Source organism: Carcharodon carcharias, chromosome 13, assembly GCF_017639515.1.
Source record: "Carcharodon carcharias isolate sCarCar2 chromosome 13, sCarCar2.pri, whole genome shotgun sequence".
Lineage (NCBI taxonomy): Eukaryota > Metazoa > Chordata > Chondrichthyes > Lamniformes > Lamnidae > Carcharodon > Carcharodon carcharias.
The window spans coordinates 93,324,119-93,342,135 of record NC_054479.1 but is presented as its reverse complement, the minus strand read 5'-3'; the positions used below and the strand labels follow the sequence as shown (position 1 = coordinate 93,342,135).

The 18,017-nt window shown below is 41.5% G+C and overlaps 1 protein-coding gene across 1 annotated transcript in view; it reads right to left on the bottom strand.

The window, feature by feature from the left end:
- LOC121286110 (1-phosphatidylinositol 4,5-bisphosphate phosphodiesterase zeta-1-like) overlaps positions 1-18,017 on the bottom strand; it is a 64,097-nt gene that overhangs the window by 24,620 nt on the left and 21,460 nt on the right. Inside the window, exons 4-5 of the mRNA XM_041203100.1 lie at positions 14,677-14,821; positions 12,585-12,737 (exon numbers count right to left, since the gene is read on the bottom strand). Coding sequence (XP_041059034.1) covers positions 12,585-12,737; positions 14,677-14,821 — 298 coding nt within the window. The remainder of the gene's footprint in view (positions 1-12,584; positions 12,738-14,676; positions 14,822-18,017) is intronic.

The window sequence follows — 18,017 nt, the reverse complement described above, 5'->3', positions numbered from 1 at the left end:
CATTGTAAAATTTGAAGCATTCCTGTTTTTGACTGATCACTAGAGGTATATTTTACCATTTCAAATGGACCAGCAGGGAGTTTTGTGCGACAGAAGCACAGATTCAGGAATCCAAGCACAGATAGGATTTGCTGTTATACGTAGAGAATGCGGGATACCACGGGAATGGCCCCAAGCATTTAAACAGCAGCAGGGCAGAACAGCAGCAAAGCATGGGGAGAGCAGGGAAATCCAAAAGTGATGGCACAGCCAATGGAGTAGAGGAGCCCATGAAAGTCAAATGAGGACAGGGTGAGTACAGAGAAGGGGGTTTGAGGATTTTTTCTTTATTTGTTCATGAGATTTGGGCAGCGCTTGCAAGGCCTGCATTTATGGTCCATCCCTAATTGCCCTTGAGAAGCTAGTGATGAGCTGCTTTCTTGAACTATTGCAGTCCATCTTGTGTGGGCACACCTGTGGTGCTGTTAGGAAGGGGACTCCAGGACTTCAATACAGCGACAGTGAAAGAATGGCGATATAATTCCAAGTCTGAATATTGTGTGATTTGGAGGGGAACTTGCAGGTGATGGTGCTCCCATGCATCTGCTGTCCTTGTTATCCTAGGTAGTAGAGGTCGCAAATTTGGAAGGTGCTACAGAAGGAGCCTTGGTGAGTTACTGCAGTACATCTTATAGATGGTACACACTGCTGCAATAGTGGTGTAGTGGTGGAGGGAGTGAATGTTTAAGGTGGTGGATGGGGTCAAGTGTACCGCTTTGTCCTGGATGGTGTCAAGCTCCTTGAGCGTTGTTGGAGCTGCATTAATCCAGGCAAGTAGACAGTATTCCTCCCACTGCTGACTTGTACCTTGTAGAGGGTGGACAGGCTTTGGCGAGTCAGGAGATCAGTTATTCGCCACAGGAGTTTCCAACCTTTGATCTACTCAATATTTATGTGGCTGGTCCAGTTAGGTTTCTGGTCAATGGTTACCGCCAGAATGTTGATGGAGGATTCATTGATGGAAGTAATGCTTTTGAATGTCAAGGTGCATGGTTAGATTCTCTATTGTTGGAGATGGTCATTGTATGGCACTTGTCTGGCGTGAATGTTACTTGCCAATTATCAGCCCAAGCCTGAATATAGGAACGTAGGACTTAGGAGCATGAGGGGGCCATTTAACCTTTCAAGCTTGCTCCGCCATTCAATAAGATCATGGTTGATCTGGTTGTGGCCTCAACTCCACTTTTGTGTCTGGTCCACATAACTGTTGATTCCCCTGTCTATCAAAAATCTATCCAACTTTACTTTGAATAAATTCAGTGACCCAGCCTTCACTGTTTTCTGGCGAAGAGAATTCCACAGAATAATGACCCTCTGAGAAAAAAATTAATCTCCTCATCTCAGTCACAAAAGACCTCTTATTCTTAAACTCATCCACTTGTTCTGTCTCCCCACAAGTGGAAACATCCTCTCAGTATCGACCCTATCAAATTCCTTCAGGATCTTACATGTTTCAATGAGATCACCTTTCATTATTCAAAACTAGAATGAGTATAGGCCCAACATGAATGTTGTGCAGTTCTTGCCGCAATGCGAACACAGAGGAGTTGAAAATGCACTATGCAATCATCAACAAATATCGCCAGTTCTGATCTTAAGATGGAGAGAAGGTCATTGATGAAATAGCTGAAGATGGCTGGGCCTAGTACATTGGCATATGGAACTCCTACATTGATATCCTCAGGTAGAGATCATTGGCCTCCAACAACTACAACCACCTTCTTTTGTTCTAGGTATGAGTCCACCCTGTGGAGCGTCTGTCCTCTGATTCCCACCGACTTCAACTTCACTAGGGCCTGTGCACTAAGATGAGTAAATCAGATGAGTAAACATTAAGGCCTGGATGTAGAGTAGAGACATTTCCTGGCTCCGTGAACCCAACCCAGGAAAAAGTGGCCTGGAAGTTGGAATTTTTGTTCTGGGATGGTGGAGTGGAACAGGAGTTGGGACCGTCGTCCTTGGAATGAGTGTGGAGACTGTCAGGTGGAAAGGCAGGCTGGCCAGAAGGCTTGCCTCTGTGCACCAGAATTGTATGAAAGATTGAAAAAAAAGCAGCAAAACAAAAACATCCCTTCAGCCTTCACCTCTCACCCCACTTCAACCCCCCATGCCCCATGCATGCCAACCCATGTTACCTCATGCTCCTGTTCCCACTGCCGTAACCCCATATCTTCCATGCCACCTAGTACCCCTTTACCTATTGCCCATACCCTCCATGCTACCTAATGCCCCTGTACCCACTCACATAACTCCCCATACCCTTCATGCCAACCTATGCCCTGTACTGAACCAACATTCCCTCTATGCCATCTCATACCCCTGTACTCGCCCCATAGCCTCTCATACTGTCTATGCCAACCTATACCCCTATACTCACAGCAAGCAATTTTATTTTAATATTCCAGACATTTTTTTAATTAAAGGGCAGGTCTTTTAAATGACTTGACAGGTTGAGAGCTCCCTTTGACAGTTGCTTTTGACAAGTTCTCTTTACAGTCTTGACAGCTCCTCTTGACAGTTCTGACAGGTCCTCTTGACAGTCTTGACAATTGATTTTGACAGGTCTGTTGACAGTTCCAATGAGCTTGACTAATGAGTTTATTTTTAAAGCACAGTTATGCCTATTTGTAACAATTCCAAAGGGCACCTGACCTCCACCTAAGGGCATCTGACCTCCACCAAAGTTGTCCCGGGACCAGATCCAAAGGGGTACCTTACTTCTCCAAAATGGTACCTGGCTTTCCAAACAAATCCACAAAATTCAGACCTGATCTTACCTGGCCTAATCTGCGCATTCCTGGCCTACCAAAATCCCACCCATGCCTCAGGAGGATCTCCTCCCACTGAGGTTTTAAGAATTAAATTAAAAAGCAGGACCTCAAGGGTAATAACCTCTGGATTATTGTTTGAATGTGTAAATTGGCAGGGAGACAGGCAGATCAGAAGAACTAACATGGCTAATGGGCTGGTGTGGGTAAGAGGGGTTCCTTGTCATGGGACACTGCCAGCAGTACTGGGACAGGAAGGAGCTGTAGCAATGGTATGAAGGCACCTTAGCCAGAATGGGTCCAATGTCATAATGAAAAGGATAAATAGGGCATTGGCAAAGATTGTAAACTAGTTAAGATGGGCAGAGGGATCTACAAGTAATGAAATAAGTTTAAATATAAACAGGAAAGGAGAGCATGGGACAGACTAATCTAAGCCAGGAAAGTAAATGGCAAGGAGTGTAAAAAGATGGTTAAAAATGAAGTAAAAGGAACTCCTATTAAAATTGAGTTAAACTGTCTATACAACAATGCATATGGCGTCCATAATAAAAGGGGGGAACTGGAGACAATAATATGTTGCAAGGAGCCAGATATAGTTGGAATTGCTGAGACAAAGCTACATTAAATTCAGGACTGAGAATTAAACATTGCATGGATAACATATTTAGGAAAGATGGAAAGGGAAATGGGGAAGTGGAGTAACTGTACTTACTATTAGAGATAATGATATCAATAGGTGGAAGTGTGCAGCCATCAATAAGACTACAATAAAATCCATGTGGGTAGAGATAAAAGATAATAAATGATCAATCACACTAATAGGTGTAGTCTACAGGCCACCTAATAGTGGAAGGGAGACAGAGGAATAAATATGCAAAAAAATTAGGGAAATGAGTAAAAAAATCGTAGAATAATAATCATGGAAGATTTCAACTATACCACAGTAATTGACCTGAAGGGGTAGGTAAAGGAGATGAGGGAATGGAATTCCTACAATATGTACAGGACTCCTTTCTAACCCAATATGTAAGAAGCCCAATAAGGGAAGATTCACTTCTGGATCTAGTAATGGGGAATGACCCAGAGCAGATAAGGGAAGCAAAAGTAGGTGAACATATAGGCAACAGTGACCATAATATAATACATTACAAGCTAAAAACTGAGAAAGACATAAACATGATGAAGATTGGGATAATAGATTGGAGAAAAGTTAACTTGGAACAGCTGAGAATAGAACTTGGGAAAATAAAACAGATAACATTAATGGCAAAGAATGATGTGAAACATCATTGGGAAATATTTAAGACCTTGTTCAATATTTTACTTAAAAAGTGAGTGCTGTCCTTCTCCACCTATGAACATTTTATAGAAGTCACCAGAAGTAGATGCTAAGTGGATGTTTCCCTTCATAGGGGGATCTAAATCTCGAGGGCAATTTCAGGATATGGGGATGCCCATTGAAAATGGAGTTGGGAAGGAATTTCTTCTCTCAGAGGGTCCTGAATCTTTGGAATTATCTACCTCAGAGAGCTGTGGAGGCTGGGTCATTGAATATATTTAAGGCTGCATTAGACAGATATTTGAGCTCAGGGGAGTCAAGTGTTATGGGAAACAGGGAGGAAAGTGAAGTTGAGGCAAAGATCAGTTCAACATGATCTTATGGAATGGCAGAGCAGGCTAGAGGGGCCAAATGGCCTACTTATGCACCTATTTGTTATGTTCTTATGTAAAGGAAATGATTGGTCACCAACATCTTGCAAGGGATCCCACTGGCCTCATCCCAATGAGGCCAGGTAGAGCCACACTAGCTGCTGTAGGAGAAAGGGACAGGAAAGGTAAGTGGACTGTTTCCCCCGCTGTGAATGAAAGACATCCCTCCTCCTGCATATCTTCCCCACAGGACCTCCAGTGTGGTGTCCAGGAACCTGTGTTCTCCTCTAACTCGGTGAAATCCAAAATGCTGAAATCTATCACTATGGGCCAGATTTTCACTGGGTTGTGGAGAGTCCATGGACCTTTAAAAATTGGGGGCAGGACCCAGCTCCAGAAATCCCATCCCACTTCCAATTAATCCCATTTTCGCCAGTAGGGGAAAAGGGGCAGGGTGTGATTCACAAAGGAAGAAAACCCAAGCTCAGCAAGACCATTTGAACTCCATGCTAGGTTGAAACAGACCCCACTTTTGCTGTAGCAAGGGCCTTATTCTGTAGTATGGAGTCAAAAGCTTATGGAGGAGATCTAAATACTTGTGAAGGCTGGATAAGGTATGTAGAACTGTCAAGTTATTTAAATCCCCAACTCCTTAAAAATAAAAAAAGCCTACCTGTGTCAGTGAGAGTTGAAAAAAACCTCAAACTCTGAAGTTATTTAAATCCCAGCACTTAATTTTTTTTTAAAAAAACAACCTAGCTGTATTATGGAGAGTTGAATAAAAAAATCTGTTCTAACAATTACAATAGCTGTTTGTTGACATTATCTGCTATCATTGTATCATTATTAATGGTTGGCTACTTTCCACAACATACAATTATCCCAGCAGTGAAGTAGTAAGTTGGTAGTTTGATTGATAGCTCAAGGAGGTTATTAAAGGGTTAGTTATTTCTGATGTGGGGTGGTGAATACAAATCTGTTTGTTGTGATAAGAAATTAAGTACCTGAGGGGGCTTTTAAAGTTTTGAATGGGCTATCATGAATGGGAGTATTTTTTATTATAGTGAAAGCCGAAGAGATAATCAGGTCTTTATTTTATTTCATCACAGCATGATTCCTGAGGTCTGTCTATGGCAGATACTTAGTAAGTTGGCATGTTGCATGTGAGGGCAAAGTGTGGAGGGTGGAAGGCATGGAGTGGCATGAGCTGGTATTAAGTTGGCATGGAGTCTATAAAGGATCATAGAAGGTACGTGGGACATGAGTCGGCATTAGGTTGGCATTAAGGGAACTGAGGGCCCATGGGGGTGGTGTGAGTTGGCATGGATGGGGCATGGTTGGGGGGGCGAGGGGCTGTGAATGATGAGGACTAGAGGGTCTAAGATTTAACAAAACAATTGGGGAAAATTCCCAGAGAACCAAGGCCCGCCTTTTAAATAGCTCACCTGGGCACTCGGGAGCCCCTGTAGCCGCCTCTGACCTACACTGACTTCATCCCATACCTGAACCCCCACTTCCCCTCCCACTCACACAAAATGAATATCCTGCCATTCGGCACACTTTTTCCTGAGGCAGGTGCACTGAGCCAGGAAATTTCTTGACTCAAGCTAACTGCCTCGGGTACAAAAATATGGCAGTGTGTGTCAGCCAAACCATTCTACACCTTCAATGGAAGATAGTGTGTGGAACTCACATATACAGCTCCATGAAAATTGTATCTATTCAGCACTTGAATGCTGAATCTGCAGGAGACTGTTTTAGCACCTCCTGGTAATCAGGGGTTAGAACCAAAACTGTCTGCTGAAATTTGACTTTCAAGCAGGCATGCCTTAAGAGCATGAATTTAGTGCCTGTTTTCAGTTTTCCAGCAAAATAAGACCATAAGACATATGAGCAGAAATTAGGCCATTTGGCCCATCGAGTCTGCTCCGCCATTCAATCATGGCTGATAGGTTTCTCAACCACATTCTCCCGCCTTCTCCCTGTAACCTTTGATCCCCTTACCAATCAAGAACCTATCTATCTCGGTCTTAAATACACTCAATGACCTGGCCTCCACAGCCTTCTGTGGCAATGAATTCCATGGATTCACCACTCTCTAGCTAAAGAAGTTTCTCTTCATCTCTGTCCTAAAAGGTCTTCCCTTTACTCTGAGGCTGTGCCCTCAGGTCCTAGTCTCTCCTACTAATGGAAACATCTTCCTCACATCCACTTTATCCAGGCCTTTCAGTATTCTGTAAGTTTCAATCAGATCCCCCCTCATCCTTCTAAACTCCATCGAGTATAGACCCAGAGTCCTCAAACGTTCCTCATATATTAAGCCTTTCATCCCTGGGATTGTTCTCATGAACCTCCTCTGGACCCTCTCCAGGGCTAGCACATCCTGCCTGAGATACGGGGCCAAAATTGCTCACAATATTCTAAGTGTGGTCTGACCAAAGCCTTATAAAGCCTCATCAGCACACCCCTGCTTTTATATTCTAGCCCTCTCGAAATAAATGCCAACATTGCATTTGCCTTCCTAACTACTGACTCAACCTGCAAGTTAACATTAAGAGAATCCTGGACTAGCACTCCCAAGTCCCTTTGCACTCCAGATTTCTGAATTCTCTCCCCTTTTAGAAAGTAGTCTATGCCTCTATTCTTCCTACCAAAGTGCATGACCTCACACTTCCCCACGTTGTATTCCATCTGCCACTTCTTTGCCCATTCTCCTAACCTGTCCAAATCCTTCTTCAGCCTCCCAGCCTCCCTGTCCCTCCACCTATCTTTGTATCATCTGCAAACTTAGCCAGAATGCTCTCAGTTCCTTCATCTAGATCATTAATGTATAAAGTGAAAAGTTGTGGTCCCAATACTGACCCCTGCGGAACTCCGCTAGTTACCGGCCACCATCCTGAGAAGGAGCCCCTTATTCCCACCCTCTACCTCCTGCCAGACAGCCAATCTTCTATCCATGCTAGTACCTTGCCTCTAACACCATGGGCCCTTATCTTACTGAGCAGCCCCTGTGCGGCACCTTGTCAAAGGCCTTGTGGAAGTACAAGTAGATAGCATCCATTGGCTCTCCTTTGTCTAACCTACTCGTTACCTCCTCAAAGATTTCTAACAGATTTGTCAGGCATGACCTCCCCTTGATGAAACCATGCTGACTTTGCCCGATTTTACCATGCACTTCCAAGTTTTCTGAAATCTCATCCTTAATAGTGGACTCTAAAATCTTACCAACGACCAAGGTCAGGCTAATCGGCCCGTATTGTCCCGTCTTTTGCCTCACTCCCTTCTTAAAGAGGGGGGTTACATTAGTGATTTTCCAGTCCTCTGGGACCCTCCCTGACTCCTGTGATTCCTGAAAGATCACCACTAACGCCTCCACTCTCTCTTCAGCTATTTCCTTCAGAACTCTGGGGTGTAATCCATCTGGTCCAGGTGATTTATCCACTTACAGACCTTTCAGTTTTCCTAGCACCTTCTCCTTGGTAATGGCCACCATACTCACCTCTGCCCCCCGACTCTCTTGAACTTTGGGGATGTTACTCGTGTCTTCCACTGTGAAGACTGACACAAAGTACCTATTCAGTTCCTCTGCCCTTTCTTTGTTCCCCACTACTACTTCTCCAGCATCATTTTTCAGCGGCCCAATGTCCACTTTTGCCTCTCTCTTACCCTTTATATATCTAAAAAAACTCTTGCAATCTTCTTTTATATTACTGGCTAGTTTACCCTCGTATTTAATCTTCTCCCTCCTTATTTCTTTTTTAGTTGTCCTTTGTTGGTCTTTGTAGGCTTCCCAATCCCTTGACTTCCCACTGCTCTTCACTGCATTGTATGCTTTCTCTTTAGCTTTTATGCTGTCCCTGACTTCCCTTGTCAGCCATGGTTGCCTCGTCTTCCCTTTAGTATGATTCTTCTTCCTAGGGATGAATTTTTGCTATGTCTCCTAAATTACTCCCAGAAACTCCTGCCATTGCTGTTCCACTATCTTTCTTGTTAGGCTCATCTCCCAGTCAATTCTGGCCAGTTCCTCCCTCATGCCTCTGTAGTTGCCTTTATTCAACTGTAATACCGTTACAATTGATTGCAGAGTAAATTCTATCATATTATGGTCACTTCCTCCTAAGGGTTCCTTCACCTTAAGCTCCCTTATCAAATCTGTCTCATTACACATTACTAAATCTAGAATTGCCTATTCCCTAGTGGGCTCCACCACAAGCTGCTCCAAAAAGCCATTCGTAGACGTTCCACAAATTCCTTTTCTTGGGATCCACTACCAACCTGATTTTCCCAGTCTACCTGCATATTGAAATCCCCCATTATCACTGTAACCTTGCATTTCTTACACGCTTTTTCTATCTCCTGGTTTATTTTGTGCCCCACATCTTGACTACTGTTTGGAGGCCTGTACATAACTCCCATTATGGTTTTTTCACCTTTGCAGTTCCTCAACTCTACCCACACAGATTCTACATCATCTGACCCTATGTCATTTCTTGCTATCGATTTCATTTAATTTCTTACTAACAAAGCAACCCCACCCCCTCTGCCAACCTGCCTATCTTTTCGATAGGATGTATATCCTTGGATATTTAGCTCCCAGTCCTGATCCCCTTGCAGCCATGTCTCCGTGATGCCCACCACATCATACCTGCCAATTTCAATCTGCAACACAAGTTCATTTACCTTATTTTGTGTACTGCGTGCATTCAGATACAACACCTTCAGTCCTGTATTTCCCATCCCCTTTCTCATTGTCGTCCCTTTATCTGATGTGCTTGAAGTTAGATTCCTAGCCCTTTCCAAACACTGTATCCTATTTTGTGTTCTGGAGAATTTAATAGCCTCTCCTGGGCTCTCCTTTCTTTTCAGTTTTTTCATAATTTTCCATGAAGTTGAATCCACCCCCCCACCCCCCCACATGCTAACCTGCTGCTTCGTTTACCCTCCTAGGTTTCTACAGAGCACTTTGAATTAATGACCTTTCTCACTCAGAGATGAAAGGGCTATCACTGAGCTAAGGCTAACCCTTAGAAGTCAGCAGATCTGTAGCCCATACAATACTTCACCCATGTAAATGGACAGAAAAATCATGCAGGTCGCAAACTGGATGCATTGATTTCAACCGAATGGGTGCTTTGGTCATAGGTGGCTGTGTAATGAGAGGGCTAAACTGGAAAATTTATGCCTTAATTTTTGCCTGAACTTGGATTCATTCCAAGCTCTTTGTCATGCATTCTATGACCCAAAATTTCCTCAGAGCTGCTCCTGCTCCATGACTATAACTCTACCTATGCGCATAAACTATAGCATTTCTGCTGTCCAATTGGTAAAGTTTCGCACAGGGTCACTCAAGGGAAATCTAAGTCATTGGCTGGGATTTTCCGGCTGTGTTGTGGGTGGGACCCACCGTGGGTGAGGCGGCGCCCCAGCCAGAAGCACATTGACTTGCAGCAGGACCAGAAGATTGCGGCGACGGGCGGGTGCGGAAAATCCCGCCTATTATCTTCCCAAAAACCATACTGAAATTAATCGACTAAAATGTGTACACTTTTCCCCTCCTACCATCTTATTTCTTCGAGCTTTAAAAAGCCTCCATTTTATATATATTCTTTTCATTCTCATTAATATTCTTTGACATTTGTGTTTTCCATTGTTTTACTTTTCACTTGATCATCTTTTTACAAGTTGTAATTTAATCAAATATTTCCCAACCTTCATTAAATACTTTGGCCTAAATCTTCCGAACAGTGTCGGAAAAGTTGCATTCAATGCTGATCAGACAGAAAACTGCACGTGTATCTGGATATGTTTAAAAGGCTCCAACTTCCGATGCAACAATTAGGTGACTTCCTTTAGAGCAGGAATCCACACATAGAACAGCAAAGAGAATCAGTTCATTTTTACGGCACAAGCTGCCATAAGTTAAGTTTAAGTCCAGAATGTATGTTAGTGAATGGATGATGGAAGGATGTTAGTGAATGCGTGAAAGGGTGAGTGGCTGAATGAGTGAATGCGTAGGGTAGGAAGGTGGGTGAGGTAAGTGGGTAGGGTGCAGATGGGTGAAGTGGTAGGTTGGTGAGGTAGGTAGGTGAGTCAGGGGGTAGTCAGGTCAAGCCAGGAGAGGCTGGCAGGTTGGGGGCTAGTCAGGTCAGGTAGTGGGGTCGAGCCAGGTTAGTTTGGGGGTTAGTTAGGTTGGATCAGGAGAGATAGTTGGGTTGGGTTGGTTTGAGAGGGAGAGTCGGGTCAGGTAATGTGGGTGGGAGTCAGGAATTGGGGGATAATCAGTGGGTCAGAGGGTAGTGGGAGGGGTCGAGGGGGAGTTGGGAGAGCCAGTGTGAGTGATTAGGGAGTCAGCTGTATAATTACCCAGGAATGAAACTAGGACTTTTCTGTCTAGCATTTCCTGGGTAACTATCCAGGTGAGTATGTTAGAATCATCCAAAATCTCCGACTCCAACTCAAAGTTGGAGACTTTTCAGAGAGTTCCTCGGAGCAAGGGAATTACCCATTGGAAATTCAAATGTTCTGGATACTTACCACAGAGTCAGGGTGTCAGAACTTCCACGGGGTCCCAACGCGCATCTTGGGCCAATGATCCAGAGGCCGAAAAATAGGTGAGATAGTTAAGGCATATTTTGCACTTCCTTATTAAGCCAATTAGGTTCAACATTTAGCACTGCAATTTTAACTTCAACCAGCTGTTGGAAAACTAATAGAATTGGATGCAACATGGATTTCACACTCTACCCAATTTAACCTCCATTATAATTTCTCCTAACCCATGGATTTTCCACCTTCTGAGTTAGTTAGGTTAAAACTATTTCCTAAACATCTACTTCAATGCAATGTACAGTTAATTTATTGTTTCTCTTCTATTGTTAGATGCTTTGCCCTGAAATAATTTTCTCATGTCTCTCGTATTTCTAGTTTTGATTATTGTTTTCCTGTAACCTGGTGTATTCATTTCATTATCTACTGTTTCCAATCCACCCTCTCCCAATAAACTGAATTACTAATGCTCAAGTATTCCCTTCTCTAATCTTCCCATCTAACCATTTCCAGCTCTCCACTAAATACTAATTCAAATATTCATACCAGAGCAAGAGACGCCGGGGAAGAACTGGTCCTGAATTAACTTCACGGACTTGCCTCCTCCTTTTCAAATAAAGCTTTTCTCCATTTATTTCACATTAGGATAATTAGCACTTTAGATAATTATAACTCTCCTGCACTGTGAAGTTCTCTCTGTCTGTTCAAATAATTCTCTATCACCCTGTAGTTTCAACTTTCCACCTCCCTCAGCATTCAACAGCAATTCCTGGTTATTCATTTTCTTCCTTTTCCTATCTGATTTTGTTTATCAAAGACTAAGGTTTCTTTTCCAATGTTTTTTGAGACATTTCCTTAGAACCAAAGTCATATCATCCTCAGTCTCTTCTGTCTCTTAAATACCATACACCAGGTTATTTGACATTTGACCTCCAGTTTCAAATCAGGACTCCCACTGTGCAATGAAATCCATATTTTTATGCACTATGATAATGAATGCTACACTCCATTTAGATATGCATAAATTACTTTAATCAATATTATATTGATCCCTATTATTTTATCTCCTATATTCACAGATCTAATTGCTATGTTATCCAATTTAACCCTTTCCATCTCTCTGCTTCCAATTACAATATTTGCAAATTTCTTTCCAGATATATCAATTTTGCACCCCCTGCCCCAGTTCATTTTAGAAATAGTCCATCTTTGCCAAACCAGTTGAATGCTTCTCTGAAATCCATGCTAAATTTAAATGTACTCTATTGTCTTTTCTCCCCGCTATGCTATCAGGCTAAAACCTATTATCCTGCTTAAGCTTGACATAATTGCTAATTGCTCTCCTAAAAATATTGTATGTGCTCCCACATACAGTGGAAAACAATTGTTTCTCCTGATAGTAAGATGGTACAGCAGCCACATTATTAAGAAGACTCACTGGTGCATGCCACTGATTTTACATGAATCATTTAAGTCTACATCTTGTGACTGAGTTGTAATTATGTCATGAATATATCCTTTGATCTTTTTCAATATTTTAATCAACCCTGGTGTACATCGGTTCTGATAGTTTCTTACCTCAGGAGAAGCCAATCGAGTTGGGTCACCATCAACATGGTTCATGGTGATTAATTTATCTTCCAGGATATTGACCAGATAGTTAGCTATTACACGCTGTTGAACTGGGTTGCAATTAATTTCCAGGGAAAGTATCAAAGGGTACTCGGATACCTGTGACAAAAATAACAGAAGGAACTTTGGCACAGGATAAATTCAAGTTCATTGGTGCACAATCCAAAGAATACACATTCTGTACCACAATCTCCTGTCAACATTTCAGAAAAATCCTTTCTCATTTAGAAGCAACAGCAGTTGTATATTTTGTAGCTTTTTAAAATAACACTTGTGAATCAACATCCCAAACTAGCAATACATTTACATACTTTACCATCTTTAAAAGAAGAGTGGATTGACAAACCAGAAATTATAGGCTATTGTCTTGTCTTAATTGTGAGAACATTACTTGAATTCATAATAAGAGATAAAATAGTGAAAACTTAGAAAGGCATGAAGTAATCAGGGAGAGTCAGTGGAGATTTGTAAAGAGCAGTAAGAGCATTGAGTAATTGAAATGGATTTTTTGAAGAAATCATTGAGTATATGAATAAGTAGAGTACAATGGATGAAACAAAAATTGATTTACAGAAGAATGCAGCAGTTCACAGAAGAATGCAGCAGTTCAAGAAGTTTCACTATCACCTTCTCAAGGGCAACTCGGAATGGGATTTAGCAGCAATGCACATATCCCCAAAATAATTTATTTTCTTTAAAAAAATTGATAAGCTTCTATGACAAATATAATACATTTTTGTTGGGTTTTAGTTTGTAGCTGTCCTTTTTTTGAATCCAATTATTGGAGTTTTTTTTGTTTAGTTGTGGTTCAGATCCTGTACCAAGCTTATTTTGATAATTTATTGAAAAGTTATTTCAAACTGTTTTTTGAACAGTGAGTTCAAAGGGACAAATCATATTAATTTTGAAAAAACATCAATAGTGTAACTTGGTCACTCAAATGCATGACAGCCAATTATTTTGAATTTTAAAGTAATTCCATATCTAATAGCAACTATCAAACAGGGTTTTGCAGTTCATATTCCTGGGTGCATTAACAAAACCTTGCCTGCTCGAGGCAAAGCATAGACATTCTTGGAGATGCGTGCAGTTGTGATTCACCCATAAGATGGACCTAAGATATAAGAGCCAGAATAATCTAGGAGAAGCAGAATTGGAAGACCCAAAAATGTAACAGTACACCATTAGAAACTTGTGCCAAAAATGAACATGTTAATGGTATTGTAGCTGAATACAGGAAGCCACTGACAGATTTGAGGAGTAGCCAGATTGTTCCAGATGCAGTTCAATAAGGAAAATTGTGAAATTGCATATCTTGTTGAAAAATTACACCCCAAAGAGTAAGACTCTTAACAAAAATGAGGAATGGAGACCTAAGGTTACATATTTACACATAGATCTTGGAAAGGAGTAAGGGGTAGAAAATGCCAAAAAAGGGAAAGCACAATTCTGAGCTTTATATGTGGGGATGTTGACTGTAAAATAAAGGAGATTATCTTTCATTTGGAAAAGGCCATGGAATATATGAGCTAATTGGCAGTGACTGATATCAGGCTATTCGACTAGATGAAACTTCACCAAGGCAAAGTCTTTCCTCACCGAATATCCACATACTTTTAACAAGGATTGAAGATGAGTGATCAAGGGGGAAAATCTTTCTCCCCCCTAGCCTAAAAGCAATAAGGCCAATTAAAGTACCATGTCATCTGGCCTAGTTGAGAGTTAACTCAAAACAGAAAGGGGATCAAACCTGGAACCCTTCTGATCTCTAAGGGTGCACTATACTCTAAACAAACTTGTTGAGCCATCATGGGAGGCTCACCTTTGATCATTTTTCTCCCCTAGAAATGTGATGGCTGCCCTGCATATCCAGGTCACTGTTTCTGCACAAATTGCACAGGTTTGCTGCACTGAACCAGAACTCCCCAACTTCAGCAGTGAGTTACCCCAGCATTATTGCAGCTACCTATTTATAATAACACGAGAATCCCAAATAAGAGATCAAACTTGAAGGTTAAAAAACCTAAATGATGCTCACCTCAAACGCATGCATGTTAATAACTTCAATAACCTCCTTGACCAGAATGGTAGAAGTCAAGGCAAAACCATGATATAGCCTAGGCTCATTTTCAGGTCCATCCCAGCAATCCAGTTCCAAACAGCGGCAGCCTTTTCTCAAAGCACTTACAAAACAAGGGAAGAAAATTATGCTACCATGGATTCGGCTGGATTGTCAATTTTGTTACCCCATGTCTAATTTCACCCTGACCCCATGTCGCAGGCATGATATAATGATGGAAGCAAAAGAGATCCTAACACTTAACCCTGGGCAATGGATGGGCATCACACATACGCACATATATCTAAGCACCTGGAGATGTTTTATCACATTGAAGGCAGGTTACAAAATTTTCTCCTTAGCGCTCTCTCTCTCTTCTAATTTTTGAGGCCTACAGCACAAACTCATATAATTAACTTCATGTGATTTTGCTTCAAACAGGGAGAAGAAGAAACCTTCTACTGTGATAATATAAAAGCAAAATATTGTGGATGCTGGAAATCTGAAACAAAAAATGCTGGAAAAACTCAGCAGGTCTAATAGCATCTGTGGAGAGAAAAAAGAAGTTAACATTTCGAGTCCTTATGACCCTTCTTCTGAGCTAAAGAGAAGTAAAAATGTAATGAAATTTATACTGTTTAAGGGGAATGGAGCAGGTGAAATTGGATAGAAGGCCAGCATAGGTGGAGTCAAAGGAGAGATTGCCAGAGATGTCTTGGACAAAAGGATAAATGGGTGTTAATGATAGTGGTACTGGCTAAAGGAGATGCTGATGGTGGCATTAAGCTCAGAAAGCAGAATGTGATAATAGCAGGACAACAGTAAGCATTCTGGAAAGTACAACATGAACAAGTGATAGATGGCCCTAATGGTGGGTGGAGGCGACGGTGGTGGGAAAAAAGATTGAAAATAGGACAAAAGGTGAGGATAAAACAATGAATGAAAATGAAAATAAATAAAACTGAAAATAAGTAGATAAAAAATAAAAATTTAAAAATTAAAATCAAAAAATAAAAATTAATTTTGAAAAAAGATAAAAAGGGGATGAGGATGGAGAAGAGAGTTCATGGTCTGATGTTGTTGAACTCAATGTTAAGTCTGGGAGGCTGTAAAGTGCCTAATTGGAAGATGAGGTGTTGTTCTTCCAGTTTGCGTTGGGCTTCACTGGAACATTGCAGCAGGCCAAGGACTGACATGTGGGCATGAGAGCAGGATTGGGTGTTGAAATGGCAAGCGACAAGAAGGTCTGGGTCATGCTTGCTGACAGACCAAAGATATTCTGCAAAGCAGTCACCCAGTCTGCAATTGGTCTCTCCAGCGTAGAGGAAACCTTCTACTGTGTTGGGAATCAAAAGGAAGGTACTATTCTTTCTAGTTTTTCTTTTATAGTTTGTTTTGCATGTTCCTTTCATAGATATTTCAATTTCCTTTCAACCTGCATGCAGCTTGGCATAGTAGCAGGTATAGTGGTTAAGCTGCCATGGCCAACACTAATGGTGCAAATTTCAAATTTGTAGTTCCAATGGGGTGTGCTGCACCTCCAGCCACTACTCGAGTGGCCTGTGAAGTGCCCCATGCTGAAGGCGGCACTAGAAACCTCTGAACTGGTGCTGTTGTGGTATCATTCATGCCTATTGGCCGATTTGATGTTCTATTTGCAAATTTGGATCTTGCAGGTCATTTCAATATATTCGCTAGCCACTCACCAAAGAACATGCTTTCACCTGCAAGAGGGGTTCAGCATTCACTTTATTTAAAGAGTTCTGTACTCGACTTGCAGGTAAGGTCGTTTAGAATAACTTCTGCGGTTGCAAAGTCTCTGGGAGTACTGTGGCATATTTTTGAAGGTGTTGTGGTGAGTTCCTGTATTTGACAGTGCTATGCCTTCGAGGGAGACTATTAACTTTTTAAAAAAAAATTGGCATCCCAGTTATTAACTCAAAGCATTATGGCACAAGGTTTCACATTTTAAACAAAAACTTTTACCGTACAAAAATTAAACAAAGCAAGTACTACTAATTTAATACTATATTTCGTAATTTCAACAGGTCACTCCCTGATCTATTCCACACAAGTGTTCCCCTGTACTTTCCAGGATCTTGAGGGTTCATTCCCTTCTCCCAGGACCAAACCAAGGTGTGCCACAGCTCTCAGAAATTTACTTTGATTCTCCTCAATATTCATGCTAGTCTTTGAGGTACGAGATTTGTTGGGGTCCTTCTATTAACATTCACCCTCCAACTCTCTTTAAGCACCACCTGATTGTGGACACCCCAGTTCAAGCATAAGTTTCACTACCTTCTTGCTTGCCCAGAAGCAAAAAACAGTTCGGGCCAGGACTCTTATTTCCTGGTTTTCACTGGTGTTCCATTTTAAGGTGTACAAGACCAGTTTGGACCAGTATTCTTATTTCCCAGCTTTTACTGTTTTTTTTTTCCCTTCTGCGTCGTGGTCTACAACACCTGGCAGCTTTCTCTCTCTGCTTGTTTCCAAGCTATTTCAGCTCCAGATATAAACTGCCTGTTTTCTGGGATAAATCACACAGATAAAACCAAAACAAAAGGGTAGTAGCTCCCAGCAAACTATCTCCATGATAATATGGCATAACTGGGATGCCCCAGATAAAGGTTTCAACTAATTAAATAAAATTCCCAAACCTGTCCTTTGATCTGAAAAGTATATAGATACTTTAACAGCTTCACTTCTTTACCAGTTGCTTTTTAACCTGTGATCTGGGGAATTACATGGATAATTTAAATCCCTTATGAAGACAACTGCAGACATCCCATATCTACCATAAAACTCAGAAAAGGACCATCCATTGTTTAATATTTTCCCATTATTTAAATAAACACAGGCCACCTTTTGAATGGCAATCACTTTAGGTCTGTTTACCAATCTCTCAAATTCCAGGTTTCTTGTCAATTTATTTCACAATTAACACTTCAATCCCCAACCTAAAGGTTTTGTCCCTAAAACATGTGAATCATGAAATTAGACATTTTCGCAACAACTGGGAGTGCTACTGAATCCTTACAGGAAGGGCCAAAGGCTGCAACAGGTGCAGGGTCTTGGGGTACATCTTTAAGTGGGTGTGGTTATGTTTTCTGTCTATATCACTAGAGGGGAAATTATGCAATTTACCATGTGATTCAGACTCAGTTTGTTCTGAGGAAACTACGAGCTCAGACATGTGTACAAGTTCTCCAACTGTGTAATAACGCTACCAACTTCTCAAATCTGTAATAAATGAACCAATGTATTTTTGTGTTAACCAATCCCTTATGCCTGATTCATGCCTTGATGTTTATCTACTAAGT